The following is a 17,987-nucleotide window of genomic DNA, read 5'->3' as shown; positions in this document are numbered from 1 at the left end:
TTTAGTTCTTCTTCACTTTCTGCCATAAGGGTGGTGTCACCTGCATATCTGAGGTTATTGATATTTCTCCCGGAAATCTTGATTCCAGCTTGTGCTTCCTCCAGCCCAGCATTCCTCATGATGTACTCTGCATGTAAGTTAAACAAGCAGGGTGACAATATATAGCCTTGACATACTCCTTTTCCTATTTGGAACCAGTCTGTTGTTCCATGTCCAGTTCTACCTGTTGCTTCCTGACCTGCATACAAATTTCTCAAGAGGCAGGTCAGGTGGTCTGGTATTCCCATCTCTTTCAGAATTTTCCACAGTTTATTGTGATCCACACAGTCAAAGGCTTTGGCATAGTCAAGAAAGCAGAAATATATGTTTTTCTGGAACTCTCTTGCTTTTTCGATGATCCAGCAGATGTTGGCAATTTGATCTCTGGTTCCTCTGCCTTTTCTAAAACCAGCTTGAACATCTGGAAGTTCATGGTTCACGTATTGCTGAAGCCTGGCTTGGAGAATTTTGAGCATTATTTTACTAGCGGGTGAGATGAGTACAATTGTGTGGTAGTTTGAGCAATATTACACTTATTGGGTACCTACTATGGGTAGGCACCATTCTAAGCCCTTATCTGCTTTAACTTGCCTAATCCTTAGAACAATCCTATCAGGTAAGTATTGTTATTATGTCCATTTGTGAGTGAGGGAACTGAGGTGCTTTGAATAGAAAGAGCCCCAGATTGAGAATCCAGAAGCCAGAATGTTGGGTTTAACGCCACCATTGACCTGCTGTGTGACATGGAATAAGCCTATAAGCCAGAGGGTAAAAAATCACCCACCTTGTAATACACTAATCACATCAATGAGAGAACAGATGGGTTCCTGCCGTATCACTGCATGAAAGGGACTCTTTTTGTCATTATTTACTTCCCAGTGAGTGCAGGTGATCCACTGAGACTGCCTGATAGAATCCCTTCATTCTGCAGAGGAGTCAACTCACTCTAGCCTCTGCTAAATCATGTGTTCTAAGCTTCTGCCTTCCCCTCGCCCCTGCACTGTGCCCCGTCTCCATCTTAGAGAGGAAATAAAGGTAACAATGAAAGCAGGAGTGAAGACGGTGCTCGCAAAAGAAATGCTATGTGTCAGTTACTGGTTGATGATGGTTCCATTTGTTTTAGGCAACAGACCCTTGGTGCTGAATTTTGGAAGTTGCACCTGACCTTCATTTATTTTCAAATTTGACCAATTCAAGAGACTTATTGAAGATTTTGGTTCCGTAGCAGATTTTCTCATCATTTACATCGAGGAAGCACATGCATCAGGTAAAAAAAGATGTCCTTCCCTCTCCCCTTCACTCATGGTTGGGGGTGAGAAGAAGAGGAAGAGAGAAGGAAAGAGTCACTGTTTGTTGAGGACCTAACTCAGTCACTGCTAGGTCTACCCCCTACTCGCTAACTCCATAGTCTGTGCTCTCCGCTAGTCACACAGAGCAGAAACCTGGAGTGCTTATATCATTCTGAGTGGGTAAGTCGGGGAATCAAGGGGAGGAGCTCATCTGAGCACAATCACAAGGAATTTAGACCTCGTGAAAGGTCATGAGTGAAACGGTGGCTCTAGCAATGTGTGAGATCCATCCTAAGGCTCTCCAAGCTCCAGGGGAGCTTCTCCCTGGTTCATCTCCGTCCATGGTTCCCAAGCAGCGCGAGCACCAGAAGCACCAGGGCTTGTGAAAACACACTGCTGGACCCCACCCCAGAGTTGGAGTTAAACCTGGTGTGGGGCCTAATAATTTACATTTCTAACCATCTCTGAGTGATGCTGAAGCTGTGGATTGGGGGACCACACTTTGAGAACCCCTGCTCTGGGCCAGCTTTTACCTGAGGCTGCAATCCTTGTTTCAGCTCCTAATAGGTGATGGCTCATCTTTATTATTTAATGGGAAATCTTGTTCCTTTGCTGAACAGCTCTGTGAGAAAGTCCTGCCTTACCACGGGTAGACATGTCCCTCCCTGAAACTTCTACAGCTTGGTCGAAGCTTCTTGAACTTTACAGGATAATCAGACACATCCCTGTCTTCCTGATTTTTATGGGAACTGAACCCAAGAGTTAAAACTTGAGTTTTAGCCCAAGCCTCAAACTCAGAGGTTGGAGAAGGCAAGGAGGCTCATGTGGCTGAGTAAAACGAGGATTATTTATTCACCCCATCACCCCACAAGAAGCTGTTTCAGTCATCTGTCACTCAGCACCTGGCAGAGTCCATGTTATAGTCAGAGCTCAGTGAAAGTTGGGTGAGTAAGTGAGCGTTTAGACCAGTATTAGCCTTGCTGGCTCATCCATGTGTTTAGAGATTGTTATTAATTATCAGCAAAGCTGCTCCATCAGCCCTTTCCCCAGAGTAGTCCCTAGATCCCTCGTGTCTGAGCCCTGTGGGTTGCCTGTTGAAATGCATGTTTCAGGGCCACCCTAGGCCCATTGCATCTTAATTTATATGCACCCAGAGGTCGGAGAACTGCTTTCAGCCTGACACTGTGCTCATTTAACTGGCAGCTTCTATCTTCATTGAAGACTTTGGGGCAATTAAAAATATTAGCATAGGGTAACAGTTACATGGAGGTTGATGAAGCTGTTCTCTCTAGTTTTATGTATATTTGAACATTTCCAAAATAAAATTCAAAACAAACAGCATAGGCAACAGTAGAGCAAAGTCAAGAACAATGTGTTTCTTTGTTAAATACCCTTGGGGAGAGCAGCAGCCATCAATGAAAGAAAAGAGAACTTGGGCACCTACAGGTGTCAGGGTCTCCATGGCTGAGAGGAGGCGATGCCTTGATGTTCGCACAGTTGATGGTGGAAGCTCTGCCAAAGCGGATTTAACTCTGGGGGCAGCGCTGCTCAGTCTTTAAAGTGTGCTCGAGTCACCTGGTAATCTTGTTAAGATGCAGGTTCTGGATCACAGGGCAGCAGAGGGGGGCCTGAGACTTGGTGCTTTAAGCCATGCCCCCAGGTAGTGTTGAGCCTGCTGGTCCAGGGACCACACTTGGAGTCACAAGGTTGTAGAGAATCCAGCTTTAATCTCTAAAACAACAAGTTGCAAAGTGCAACAAGAGGGGTTGGATCATAACAGAAATTTCCTGATACCTGTCTCCTCCCCTGCTTTCTCCTGGAATCCGACTGAGCAGGTTTAACCCTTTCCTGGACCCAGGGCTGTCCATCTCAAGCCACTGAGGGAAAGGCTTCCTATTCCAGCCCTGACCCACAATGGTGGCTGTGCTGTGTGCCCTCTGTGCTGTGCCACTCCTAGTTCAAGCATTTCTTCTTCCTCCCCAACTCCTTCCCCAGGGTACTCACTCCATCAGTCAGAAGTAGGTAAGGCCTGAATCCAAGAACTAAAATGCACAGAGCCAGTGTCCACCAATCCTAGGAGGTCTAAGCCAATCAGTTGACTTCCTTTTCCCCCACATACCACGTGTCTGTCCAGGTAAATTACAGGGAGGCATGCGTTGAGGTAGGAAGATCGCCCTAGCTGCATCACGCGCTGGCCACGTGACTTGGACAGCTTACCTTCCATGCCCACTTCTGTGCCACTAAAATAGAATAATAGCACCTATCTCCCAGAACAAGTCTTCCCACATGGCACTAGTGGTTAAGAACCCGCCTGCCAATGCAGGAGACATAAGAGACACGGGTTCAATCTCTGGGTTGGGAAGATCCCCGGGAGGAGGGCATGGCAACCTACTCCATTATTCTTCCCTGGAGAATCCCATGGACAGAGGAGCCTGGCAGCCTATGGTCCATAGGTTCGCAAAGAGTCAGATATGACTGAGCATGCAAACACATGTCTCCCAGAATAACCCACTTAACAGAATTTACTGAATACCTACTAGGTGTCCAGCCCTGTGCTGGGCCAAGGGATACATGGAGATGAAAGGTACATGCAGCGCCTGTCTCTAAAGAACTCACAGTTAAAGGTGGGGAGGCAGGTCACTGCTGCTTGCTGGGCCTCCACATTCCCAGCTGCAGGGTGGGGATGAGAAGGACATCCTGTGAAGCGCCGGGGAGCTAATGGATGGAAAAGACTGCCCGCCTATACATGACACACGTATAAGTTGGTGTTACTGTCATCCACAAGGTTTAGCTGTCTTGGGGCAGTTAATAAATACTTTAAACTGAGTCCAGGCTGTTGTAACTGGATATGAATTTCTTCTGATCCTGGGTTTTCCTAGGGGAGGAGTACTTTGAGAGGACTTTGAAGCACAAGAAGGAGGAGCCAGTTCTGCTACTTATGTTACCCTGGGAGGCAGCTATTATAAATGCAGGCCCCATGGCTTCTGAAAGAACCCACACCCCATTATCTGGGTTCCAATCTCCCCAGATATGGGGAAAGTAGAAGGGCAAGGCCAGTACCAGTTTATGGACATTTTTTCAACCTGTGGGCCCATTCACTAATGAGGACCAGCTCCTTTAGGTTGGCAGATGGGCATCTCGGCCAATGAAGCCAATTGAAAATCCCCTTCCCTTTAAAGCAGGGGTCCCCAACTTCTAGGATCTAATGCCTGATGATCTGAGTTGCAGCTGATATAATAATAATAGAAATAAAGTGCACAATTAATGTTACGCACTTGAATCATCCCCAAATCATCCCCCCACCCACCACCCAGTCCATGGAAAAACTGTCTTCCCAAAACCGGTCCCTAGAGCCAAAAATGCTGGGGGCCACTGATTTAAAGTGAAGCAAGCTTAAATAGAGTTGGTTCGCGGTGGGGATGGGGCATCTCCAGAGAAAAATAGTAGAATACCAGTAGTAGAGAATGAAAACTGAAAAAAAAAAAAAGAATGAAAACTGGCTTCTTCTCTACTTGTCTGCTATTTTGGGGCAGTCAGGCAAGGTAAGTCAATAGTTTTTAAGCAGCTACAATGAACCAGGTAGAATACTGGGAATTCTACAGAATTATCTCAGGTAAGCCTTACAGCTAACTGAAATGTGGGTTCTTTTAGTTCATTTAGCAGATGGGAAAACTGAGAATTTAAAAAGATTTAAAGAGCCTGCCCAATATCACACAGCTGAGTGTATCAAGGAAGGCTTCCTGAAGGAGATGGTGTGACAGCAGTGGTTCTCAACCAAGGGTAATTTTTGTCCTGCAGAGGGCATTTGGCAATGTCTGAGACATTTTCGGTTGTCACAAGCTGAAGGCAAGGTGACACCACTGACATCTAGTGTGTAGTGGCCAAAGACGCTGCTTAACAGCTTACAACACACAACACAGCCCCCACAACAAGAATTATCTAGCCCAAACTGTAAGTAGTGCCAAAGATGAGAAGTCCTCCATCTGGGACCCTCAGTTAAATGTGGGGACAGTATCTGACCCACAGGTCTTTCTGTTACAGATGGCTGGGCTTTTAAGAACAATGTGGACATCAAGAATCACCGGAATCTCCAGGACCGCCTGCGGGCAGCCCACCTGCTGCTGGACAGGAGCCCCCCGTGCCCCGTGGTGGTAGACACAATGACGAACCAGAGCAGCTCGTGCTACGCAGCACTGCCAGAGCGGCTCTATGTGCTCCAGGAGGGCAGGGTCCTGTACAAGGTGGGGACTTGTGGGACCCAGGGAGGGCAGGGTAAGGGCATAGAGAGGACCACGTTTCAAATCGTTGCCTGGTCATTTACCAGCCACGTGACCACAGGCAAGTCCTTTCCCCTCTTGGAGCTTCAGTTTCTTCTTTTCTAAAATGGAAACATGGACCCCCACCTCACAGGGGATGAAATAATGCACAAGAAAGGCCATAGCATTTGGACTGGTGTTGCAGCTTCCCGGGAGCCTTCTGAATGCAGAAGACTGGCCCAGCCCTGGTTTGCTTTGAGAGACAATGTTTCCATTTCAGGAATAGTGCTCAGAGGAGGAACTGGACTTGCCTAAGGCCAAGTTGCTCAAGGCTCCTATTTCAATTCTAAATCCTCTGGGATGGGATGGGAGTGGGAGGGTCTGAAGCTGCTAATCCCTGAGACAGGCCTGAACCTGGAAACGGGTATAGAGGCCAGAAGAACACCTCTTCTATAGTTTGGAGCGGCAAATGCTGCTGAGCCCAGTCTGCTTTTCTGGGGACCAGGTACCCCTTTAATGCTTCCAGCTTGGTGAGGGTGAAGGAAGGGAGCACAGCTTCTGATCCTGGGGGCACTGTGAGCCTCCTCTGTTGTGTGTTGTGCGGTGCTCAGTCATCAGTCTTGTCTGACTCTCTGCAGCCCCATGGAGTGTAGCCCACCAGGCTCCTCGGTCCATGGGATTTTCCAAGCAAGAATACTGGAGTGGGTTGCCATTTTCTTCTCCAGCGGATCTTCCCAACCTAGGGATCGAAACTGTGTCTCCCGTGGTTTCTGCGTTGGCAGGCAGATTCTTTACCACTAGTGCCACCTGGGAATCGATAGCCTCCCCTGAGGGGATAGAAATTAGTTTTACATCTGCTGAAGGGATTCAAACCTGGGGGAGCACATGAAACCCAGCTCTGGGGTGCCTCTCTGCCCATGGGTCAGGCGGGCCTTATTCATGCCGGCGAAACAAGCAACAACCTTCACATAAATTCTCAGAATGCTAAGGGTCACAGCACGAGGGTTCGAGTCCTTCTTCCCTTCCCGTCCCCTGTGACACAGTACTGAGGTGGCCTGGTTGAGGCAAGCTGGGTACTGAGTCCCTACCTGGGGTTAGGCCCTGAGCAAGTACTGCAAGTTTAAAAGGAGACACAACTTACTTCGAAGTACTCACAACTGGAGGAGCAGGGAACAAGAAGGCATAAATAGAGTGTTACAGCTTCCTGGGTGCTGTGAGGCTCCAGGGCAGGGTTTATCAAAGCTGTTCTGCAAAGGGCCAGATAGGAAATGTGACTCCGTGGGGGCCAAATAATCCCCACTGAAACGCTTCAGTTTTGCTATTGTAGCACAAAACCGGCATACACAATATGTAAAGGAAAGGGTGTGAGACATCAGGATAGATTTGGCTCTCAGACAGTAAATTTCCTGAACCCTGAGGAAGGGCAGGCTTTTCAGAGGAGGTGACACCTGCTTAGGATAAGGAGGCTGCCACGTGAACATGGTGAGTAAAAACCATTGCAAATACGGGAAGGAGAGACAGAAGCACTGAGGTATGTTAGGGCAGGGTATGGAGGGTTGGGACGTTTCCATTATAAAAGCCTCTTTCTGGACCAAGGAGTTCAGCCTACATCTGAGAGCAAAGAGGCACTGAAGAGTTGTGAGCCAGGGAGAAGCACAAGTCAGATCTCTACTTTAGAAAGATCATGGACTACTAGGTGAAGAACGGACTGGACGAAACAAACACAACATTGTAAAGCAAACATACTCCAACTTAAAAAAAAAAAAAGAATGGACTGAAGGAGCTGGGGTCGTAGTTGCCTAAACAGGAGGTGAAGAGGGCTGAACTGAGGCCGTGGGGTTAGACAGGCAGAGGTGGTTTGGTGCAGAGTGAGCAGAACTTGATGTGAGAGGTGGCTGGTCTGAAGGTCCAGTTGTGGAAGAGAAGCTTATTTGTCTACATCCCTTTCTCCTTTTGAAATCTACTTTACCTGCTCTGCTTTTCCTCCTGCTTCTTTGTCCAGTCTTCCCATTACATGTTGGTGCCATTCCACATGCTTTCCCTGGGTGCTCTCATCTATCTCAAGGACATCTGCCCTTGACTGCACCATCCTGACGACTTCCACAAAGGTGTCACCAGCTCAAATCTCTCAGCTCAGCTCAGCTCCAGACCTACATATTCCCGCAAGTTGGAAATCTGGAAATGCTGACTCATTTCTCTTGCAGGGTAAACCTGGTCCTTGGAACTACCATCCAGAGGAAGTTCGTGCTGTTCTGGAAAAGCTCCACAGTTAATCTGGACGGATTGCCCAGTTCTAGGTGCCCAACCTGAGGGCCCCTTAAGGCTTGGTTTGACCCCCATCCCAGCTGACATTTACCTCTTGACCTGTGTTCCCAGTTGAATCACTAGCCTGGATTTTTCTGATCCAAGCAAACAATTGTTGCAATGAGAAAATGAAGCCACAAGTAAGCTGAGTATTAAAGAAGGTATAATTCCGTACTGCTCCTACCATGGAGACTGTGTTCATTGCACAGCATTCTAAGAATGAGAGCAGGTACACGCTGCATTTCCTTCTGAGTATTCAGCCACTCTAATATGGCATTCTTTAAATGAAGTAAATTCACTGTACCAAATTTGCCATTTAAAGAATTGATCATTTAAGACACTAAATTGGCTTTTAGAACTAAGCATGGGGATAACTCCAGGTTTTCAAAGGAATTAAAAGAGAATGGGAGCAGACAGTACAGACGGTAATCCTTTTCTTGCCCAAACACTTAAAACAAAGGATGGTGGCAGTGATGGGTGAGTTTTCACAGTAATATATTTTCAGTTCTACAGTAGAAGAGGAGGTGCTCACTTTCACCACCTTTGAATATATTTCATAGATGTCTCGCTCTCCGTACCTGGGAATCTTCTTTTATTTTCAATTATAACAAGCTGCTTGGTGGGAGGACTGGCTTCCTAAAACCACTATGACCTTGACCAAACTAGACAACGAATACTGCAGAGCTGTCATTCAGTTATACAGAAACTCATATCTGAAATCCTGTTTCTCTGATTTCTTCACAAGTCTCCTAAAAGGTCATTTGCATTAGATTACCTCAGACTAATGGATAACCATTGGTACTGTTTTAACTCTGCCTCTTTTCATATTTGTTCATGACGGCCACAGCCTAAAGTACACACGGCTGTGACTTGATTTGAAAGAAAATGTTTTAAGATGCAGCAAGCTAACATAGAATGATTAAAAACTATCAGGCTCTTCTGGATGGCTTCAGTGTGATCTTTACATTGTCTTTCCTAATGCGTGTCAGCTTGTTCTATTTTTTATTCTAGACGAATGTAATCCGATGACCAAAAAATACCATATGCTGGAAGGCCCTCCTTTGGTGGGAAGAACACTCAGTCTCTATGTGTTACCTTTCTCATAAACTCCTTGCCAGAGAATGTCCACATTGAAATCAAATTATCTTCACAACATGACATGATAGAAAAGACTTGGGAGGCATTTTTCTAACATGAAAACACATTTTTCTTGTCTCTGTCTTACCTGCCAAGGAACTTTTAAAAATAGTTGTTAATCATTTATCAGGCACAGGCACTTTCAGATTTGCAGTCTTATTTAATCTCTATACAGGTCAAAGAGGAGATTATTAGACCCATTTTACAGATGAGGAAACCAAGGCTCAGAATTAAGTAATTTATGGAAGGCCTCAGACTCAGTAAGCAACAAGCTGAGATTCAAACCTTATCTCTAACTTCAAACCAGAATCCCAGCTCTGCTCCCTGCTGGCTGTGTGATTTTGTTTAAAGCTGCTTTGGTATCTTGAACTACAAAACAGGGTATCAACAGTGACTACCCTACAGAGGACTCATGAGTAAAGCACTCAGAACTGTGCCTGGCTTGGAGAAAATGCCAGGCTACTCGCTACTATTGTTACCATTATTACTGCTCTACAACTGCCTCCCTGGGCTCCCTTTTTAGGTGCTGGGAGATGGAAAAAAATACAGGATAGTAGAGACACTGAATGAAACTCTTCCTCCTGCCAAAGCAACTGACCGATACTGGTGTGAGTTTGTAAGAGGATACAGAGGACAGGTAGCTGTGAAACAGTGGGTATAAAGCACAGCTGAGCACTGTCCTTTTTTGTAAGCAGTGTTGCTTAGTCTCTCAGTGGTATTTGATTCTGTGTGACTCCAAGGACTGTAGCCTGCCAGCCTCCTCTGTCCATGGGGTTTTTTTCCAGGCAAGAATACTGGAGTGGGTTGCCATTCCTCCTCCAGGGAATCTTCCTGACCCAGGGATCAAACCCAAGGCTCCTGCATTGCAGGCAGATTCGTTAATGCTGAACCATCAGGGAAGCCCTTCCTAAGCACTAAATTCCACAAAAAGAGGCAGAGTATAAAGCTGTGCTCCTCTGAATCACTTTTCAGGTGGTCCTTCAACTCACACCTATAAACGCCTAGAAATCTCTCAGTTTTAAACAAATAATAGTAGCTGGAACAGAGGAGTTTACAGAAAGCTAAAATAGATGCCAAACAATCCAATTAAATTTTCCTTGATATAATGCTTCAGACATTAATTGAGCCCTGATTTCTTCTCTGAGTGCTGAGAGACAATGCAAAGATGACAAAGAGGGCAGGGGGGACGGGGTGGACATACACTGCAATAACCATAATTCAAGGGTTGTACTGAGTTGTGCTTAGTCGCTTAGTCGTGTCCGACTCTTTGCAACCCCTCTGTCTATGGGGATTCTCCAGGCAAGAATACTGGAGCAGGTTTCCATGCTCTCCTCCAGGGCATTTCCCAACCCAGGGATCAAACCCAGGCCTCCCGAATTGCAGGCAGATTCTTTACCATCTGAGCTGCCAGGGACCCAAGAATACTGGAGTGGGTTGCCTATTCCTTCTCTAGCAGATCTTCCCAATTCAGGAATTGAACTGGGATCTCCTGCATTGCAGGCAGATTCTTTACCAGCTACCGGGAAAGCCCAGGTTAGAGCTGAGGGAAAGGCTAAAGCTCAGAGAGCACAGAGGAGAAAGCAGTCTGTCTGACTGGGTGCCTCTAGGAAAGCTTTGTGGAAGTGGTGACCTTTGAGCTTGGTCTTCAAAGATGCCCAGGAAGTCTATAATCTGGGATGTGAGCCCAAAGAACATGAGAAGGGAGAATAGCATTAAAGCGGACAAAACAATGTGGGCAAAGGTGGGGGAAAAACCTGCCCAGGAGACTGCAAAAGGTTTGAGCTCAGTTTTAATTTATGATGAAGAAAGGTCTTTTCTCTTAGAAGGTGACCTCTCTGGGTCTGGATACCAAGAATGAACTGTCTCTGCTTGACAAGCGTTGGAAAGTACGAGTAAAGTAAAAGAAGCTTGTTAGTATATCCTGTTTCACTCCAAGTACAGGTTGCATTCAGAATATCAACAGATTTGAAGAAGATTTTTCAAAACCACCTATTTGTCTGCTTTCAAGGGGAAGATTCACCTTTAGTCCACTGTTCTCTAAGCCCCCTAGCGGTCCCCAGCCTTTTTGGCACTGGAGACCAGTTTCATGGAAGACAATTTTTCCACGGACTGGGAGTTGGGGGGATGGTTTCAGGATGATTCAAGAACATTACATTTATTGTGGACTTTGTTTCTATTATTATTACATCAGCTTCACCTCAGATCATCAGACATTAGATCCCAGAGGCTGGGGACCCCTGCTCTAAGGGTGATGCCCTCTGTGGTACCTGGCTTTATGTATGACTCTGAGCCTACCGCCCATTCTAGCTTGTGTTCTAGCTGCTGCAAGACTGGCCTTATGGGCCTGGCAGGAGGCCCAGGAAACCCAGGCTCCGACTCAGAAACTGGCAGATGCCCTTGGAGAGGCCCAGTGACTTTAATGTTTATTCACCTGCCCAGAGTCAGACTCTCAATTGCTCCTGGCCACAGACAACTTTATTTCTGGTAAACTCAGCCATTAGTTTCCAATGGTGTATTGAAATATTTTATCCAGCATGTTTGATTGAGGAAGGAGTCCAGGATACCCAATCGGCCATATAGGTTGCATCATTCAAATTCTCAAGTATGCAGTTTTCTGAAGAAGGGCATGTGGATCCTGTATTCCCTGAAGTCCTACATGCCTCTAATGACCCACTGCTGCTGCTGCTGTTGCTGCTAAGTCGTTTCAGTCGTGTCCGACTCTGTGCGACCCCAAAGACCGCAGCCCACCAGGCTCCCCGGACCTGGGATTCTCCAGGCAAGAACACTGGAGTGAGTGGCCATTTCCTTCTCCAATGCATAAAAGTGAAAAGTGAAAGTGAAGTCGCTCAGTCGTGTCTGACTCTTAGCAACCCCATGGACTGCAGCCTACCAGGCTCCTCCATCCACGGGATTTTCCAGACAAGAGTACTGGAGTGGGGTGCCATTGCCTTCTCCGCTAATGACCCACTGCTGTCCTTTAAACCTGGAGGATACCGGCTGGGCTTCAGAATCTTAGGTTTTAGTTCTTTTACCTCAGAGATTTGTGGACATTGTTTTACAGTTGTCTAGCAGGCATGAGAGGAAAAGTCTGAGATCAGCCTAATTTATTTCCCTTGGCACTTAATTGTCTTCATTCTACCTGGAAACCTGTCAGATTCTTTCTTCCTGTTTGAAGTTCAGTAACTTCACCAAGACCTAGTCCAGTGTTGATTGTTCTATGTCAAACTTTCCTTGGAATACTGCTGCGGTCTGAATGTTTGTGTCCCCTCAGAATCCATATCCGAACCTTACGGCCCAGTGTGATAGTGGCAGGAGGTGGGGCCTTTGCGAGGTGATTAGGTCGTGAGAGGGGAGTCTTCATGAATGGGATTAGTGCCCTTATAAAAGAGGCTCCTGTGAGCTGGTTTGCCCTCTTCCACCATCTGAGGATATAAGAAAAGGGCCCTTATGCAACCTTGCTGATATCCTAATTTCAGACTTTCAGCCTCCAGAACTGTAGGAAATAACTTTCTGTCAACTATGTGTGTGCTCAGTTGCTCAGTTGTGTCGGACTCTTTGCAACAGCATGAACTGCAGCCCGCAAGGCTGCTCTCTCCATGCAATTCTCCAGGCAAGAATACTGGAGTGGGTTGCCATTTCCTCCTCCAGGGGATCTTCCCGACCCAGGGATAGAATCCACATCTCCTGAACCGGCAGGCGGATTCTTTACCACCAAGCCAGCAGGCAAGCCTGTCTCTGTTGTCTCTAGGCCACCCCGGTCTATGGTATTTTTGTTACAGTAGCTTGAACAGACTAAGGTAAATACAAAAACTTCTTTTGATCTTAAATTTCTTATTTTTTAAATTTCAGGGACATCTTTTATTGCTTTGAACATCTTTCCTGTTACATTTTGTCCATTATCTTAGGGACTACAATGATGGGTATGTTGGGTCCTTTGTTTCTTCCATAACTATTATCTTTTCCATAACTTTTAAAATCTTTGTTCTTTCCAATTCCATGCTGTGATTTTTCTCAAGCTCTTTCCTCTGATCCCAATTCTCCTTAAGTTGGGTTTATTATTGCTCCAGATATGGCTTGGCTCTGACTCTCTCCACTGTCCTCTGGATTTCAGGAGCTGGAGGCCTGAACATTGCATTCCAGTCAGGTTCTGCAGATGGGAAGCCCTGATGGAGATTAACGGTGAACAGAAGGGAGAAGTAATTTTCTCCACTTCTTGCTATAGGAATTGCAGGACGCTGTGCACAGCAGTTGCTTTGGGATCCCCAGCCATGGCAGAGTGGCTTCTACTTAGATGCAGTGATGCTGCTCCCACTGGTCAACAGTGAGTGTGGCCCACGGGCTCCCACTCTGGGTGACACTTTTATCTTCTCTTTGTTTTCCCAGCCATTTCAATACCTTTGTAACAGATTCCATGCATTATTTCCCTCCCTGCTTTCACTCTGTATCTAGACTGATTTCAGTTTTCCTAATTGAACACTGACGGCTACAATTACCATCATCATCTCTTTGCTTCTTACAGGGCTTTCACTTCTGAATCAATTTTCTTGTTCTCTTCCATGTCTTTTCTTAGCTCTGCCAGATCACTTTCCATCTTCTGTGACTTCTTTTTTTCTTGAAATCTTTGTATCTCTTTTTTGAGTTCTTTTTTTCTTATTTGAGAGGTAACTATGGGTCTCCATCCTTGATGTATTCTTTGTGTAAGTTCTCTTGCAACGAATGCTCTGTAACTGCCTTATTTTTCTGGCCCCCTCCCCTCTTTTTGTTTCACAGTTTCTAGTCATAGGTCCCTAGAGCACTGCTGCTGCTGCTACTGCTAAGTCGCTTCAGTCATGTCCGACTCTGTGCGACCCCATAGACGGCAGCCCACCAGGCTTCTCCATCCCTGGGATCCTCCAGGCAAGAACACTGGAGTGGGTCGCCATTTCCTTCTCCCATGCATGAAAGTGAAAAGTGAAAGTGAAGTCGCTCAGTCGTGTCTGACTCTTAGCGACCCCAAACTTAGATATGCATCAAAAACACCTGGAAGGCTTGTCAAAATACGGATTCAAGGGTCACACCATCAGAGTTTCTGATTCCATAGATCTGGAGTTGGGCTAGGGAATTTGCGTTTCTAACAAGTTTCAGAAAAGGAGGAGGTTGCTGTTCCAGGGACCACACTTTGAGAAGTCCTGCTGTAATAAATGTTATTGGTGTTCTGCCGAGATTTCTTTTCCAAATATATATATCTATATGCCAGCTACTGTGATATTGGCAGCTAATGGCTCAGGTGTTGCTTCTCCTGAGAACTGCCCTAAGTGACAGAAGCTTCTTTACTCAGCAATGCCTGAGAGGTTATGTTCCCCCTGCGGGTGGCCCATGGCCATTGACTGAAGGATTTGAGAGCACAAAGGCCTGGTCCCTTGCCTCAAGGTTGGGAAGCATACCTCTCTGGTGTCATTCACGCTCTAGAGCTCCTTGTGGGCTCAGGCTGAGGCCAGACTTCAACCAAAACCGTCTTTGGTTAACTTTCTCCCATGATCTATCCCACTTCCTGAGAGTGCTCTCTCAGGAAATCGAATTCCTCTCTAAAGCTCTATTTCTAGAGACCCAGACCTAAAGCAATCCGCTTCTGGGACTTTTCAGATTACTCTTCTTTAATAGGGCTAGTTGTTGGTTGAAACATAAATACAGAAGGAGGAGTAGTAGGCTAGGGCAGCCTGAAACTTTGATTTACATTAGTTGTCTTGAATGCTCTCATTAAGTTTGTTGTTTCCTTTGCAACGGGACTCCTAGAAATCCCCTTCAGTCACACTGCTTTGGCTGCCTTCTCACCACGTGAACTTAATTGTGCAACCCCCTTCAGATGTTGAAGCCATAAGTCCCAATGTGACTGTATTTGGAGATAGAACCTATAAGGAACTTCTTGTTCGATCACCAAGTCTTGTCAGACTCTTTGTGACCCCATGGACTGCAGTACGCCAGGCTTCCTTGTCCTTCACTATCTCCCTGAGTTTGCTCAAACTCATGTCATACATAGGCAGCCTGTGATCTTACCGTTTATCGCCCCCTTCTCCTCCTGCCCTCAATCTTCCTAGCATGAGGGTCTTCACGTCAGGTGGTCAAAGTTTGGGGCTTCAGCATCCGTCCTTCATGAATGTTCAGGATTGATTTCCTTTAGGATTGACTAGTTTGATCTCCTTGCTATCCAATGGACTCTCAAGTCTTCTCCAGCACCACGATTCCAAAGCATCAGTTCTTCGGTGCTCAGCCTTCTTTATGGTCCAGCTCTCACATCCATTTTTGACTACCTGAAAAATCACAGCTTTGACTATTTGGACCTTTGTGAGCAAAGTGATGTCTCTGCTCTTTAGTATGCTGTCTAGCTTCGTCATAGCTTTCCTTCCAAGGAGCAAGCCTCTTTTAATTTCACGGCTGCAGTCACTGTCTGCAGTGACTTTGGAGCCCAAGAAAGTAAAATCTGCCACTTTCCCCACTTTTTCACCATCTATTGACCATGAAGTGATGGGACCTGATGCCATGATCTTAGTTTTTTGAAAGTTGAGTTTTAAGCCAGCTTTTTCACTCTCCTCTTTCACCTTCATCAAGAGGCTCTTTAGTTCCTCTTTGCTTCCTGCCATTACAGTGGCTGTTGTTGCTGTTCAGTTCAGTCGTGTCCAGCTCTTTGCAACCCCATGGACTGCAGTCAGGCCTCCATGTCCTTCACCATCTCCCAGAGATTGCTCGAATTCATGTCCATTGAGTCGGTGATTCCATCCAACCATCTTGTCCTCTGTCATTCCCTTCTCCTCCTGCCTTCTAACTTTCCCAGCCTCAGAGTCTTTTCCAATGAGTTGGCTGGTATCATCTGCATATAGGAGGTTGTTGATATTCCTTCCTTACTACCATTAAGACACTTTCTTAAACTGCAAACATTCTTTATTCACAGCAGCAAAGCAGACATGCTTTATCCCCTTGTGCTAACACACCACAACGCAACTCAACAGCTTTTCAGGTGGTGCTTATATAGGTCATGATGCACATGCACAGTGTTATAAATGGCCTCAGCCGTTACATAACTATGTAAAGTCATTATTTCCAAAACGTGGGGCGAGAGGACATGGGGTGAGACAGCCTGACCAGCACCATCTTGGCCAATTGCCCCTTCCCTACATTCCACTCCTTCAGGGCCTTTCGCCTTACAATCTAAACGCAGATCACCTTTGGAGATATTCCCATGGTGAGTAACACTGACCGGTGGAACTACATCCTGTAACAGCAGTAAAGGCTACAACAAACAGTTACATACCCCCATTCTGCAACAGCAGTAGATGCTACAACAACAGTTACATTCCCCAGTACATAGAAAAAACCAACGCCAGGTACTGGACAGGTGACTTGAACACAAAGGGGCCAGGCACTCGTCACCCAGGGTACAACCTGGAACTCATGTTGCAATCCTTGCCCCCATGGGGCTAGAAAAGCCATCCAATGCATGTGAAGTGCCTTTATCTTCCATGGCCGAGTCAAGTCCACCATCCGTCCTTGTGAAATCCCAATTGAAGCTGGCAGCAGGATATTACCTTTGGTTCTGTATCCAGGCTTTATCAAAATCTGTTGTTACTTGCAGCTGTTTAGGTGCAGTGACAAGAAGCAGGACAGCCTCCACAGGGGCAACTCCATCCCTGAGGGATTTCTCATTAAAGACCCGCAAAACCTCCCACAAGCGTTGGGCCTACCCCTTCAAAGAGATTTTTGCAGCGTTCACAGCCCACCCACATGATTCCAAATGCTTTATAAGCTCTGCTGTATACTGTTCTAAATCTGCAAGAGAATCAGAGGTCAGTAGCACATCAAATGACACAGACTTCACTGTATACCTCCATACAAGGAGCCATCCAGTTTCCAAAAGTAAGGTCACAGCCTTTACAGTTCTGAAGGAACATCCTTGGGTGCCATGTAATCTTCTAACTGAACTGCTTGTATCTCTTGCTGTGGGCGCTTCCCAAACTTGGCAAACTGCTGTTCCAGTTTCAGTTGCCTCCCATAGCTCTAGGAGCAGAGCATTGGGCTGTTTATCAATTTTATTTCTGTCAACTCCCGCTGCCAACAAATCAGCCCACATTTTTTCATCCACATAACCCGGATGGGGCCTTTACCAGCCAGCCCCCCAATCAGGGTCTTCACACTTCTAATCCCCTTTGCCTGCCACCGTCCCTCTACTTCTCCCAAGCTTGCCACCATTGAGGTAGCAGTTAAGGAACCAAAAGAGATGGATGAGACAGTGCTCAAAATGGCGTCTCGCACACCACCTGTAAAACACTTGTCATCTGGAGGCTCCTCCACCTGCCAGGCCAGTGTAGGAGCTGAGAGGGTAGATGTCCGGCTGACTCCAAGCACTGGGATAGTTTCCCCATCATCATCCACCACGTGAAGCCCAGGTCCTTGTATTTCCTGCACTTCACTTGCTGTCTGAGTGTCATTTCTGGCTGTCTGCAGACTTTGTGGACTACTCGGGGCTCTGCAGGGGTGGGTTCAGCAGGCCCTGATCCAGCTCTAAACTCTCCACTGTGGTTTCACTTTCCCTCTTTCCTTTCTTCATTTTCTCCACCGGGGTTGGTCCTTGCTCCTAGCTGGTCTTCCTGGACTTTGTCCTGGCTGCAGAGTCAGTGCCGCTCCTCTTCTCTTTGGCCTCCTTGATGTCTGAGGCCTCCCGGGGCTTCTGTGCCTTGTTGGCCCCATCCTTCTGCTGCACCATCAGATCAGATCAGTCGCTCAGTCGTGTCCGACTCTCTGCAACCCCATGAATCGCAGCACGCCAGACCTCCCTGTCCATCACCATCTCCCAGAGTTCACTCAGACTCACGTCCATCGAGTCAGTGATGCCATCCAGCCATCTCATCCTCTGTCGTCCCCTTCTCCTCTTGCCCCCAATCCCTCCCAGCATCAGAGTCTTTTCCAATGAATCAACTCTTCACATGAGGTG

The 17,987-nt window shown here is 46.6% G+C and overlaps 1 protein-coding gene across 1 annotated transcript in view; it reads left to right on the top strand.

Annotated features, from left to right (window-relative positions):
• Positions 1-8,832, top strand: part of DIO1 (deiodinase, iodothyronine, type I) — a 20,528-nt gene extending 11,696 nt beyond the window's left edge. The window contains 3 exon segments of the mRNA XM_010847146.1: positions 1,163-1,306; positions 5,370-5,569; positions 7,789-8,832. Coding sequence (XP_010845448.1) covers positions 1,163-1,306; positions 5,370-5,569; positions 7,789-7,857 — 413 coding nt within the window. The 3' untranslated portion in view covers positions 7,858-8,832.
• The last annotated feature ends 9,155 nt before the right edge of the window (positions 8,833-17,987 follow it).

This window comes from Bison bison, unplaced genomic scaffold, assembly GCF_000754665.1.
Source record: "Bison bison bison isolate TAMUID 2011002044 unplaced genomic scaffold, Bison_UMD1.0 scf7180017864244, whole genome shotgun sequence".
NCBI classification, from domain to species: Eukaryota; Metazoa; Chordata; class Mammalia; order Artiodactyla; family Bovidae; genus Bison; species Bison bison.
Note: the sequence above shows the minus strand (reverse complement) of the source record. Positions and strands in the feature narration are given on the sequence as shown.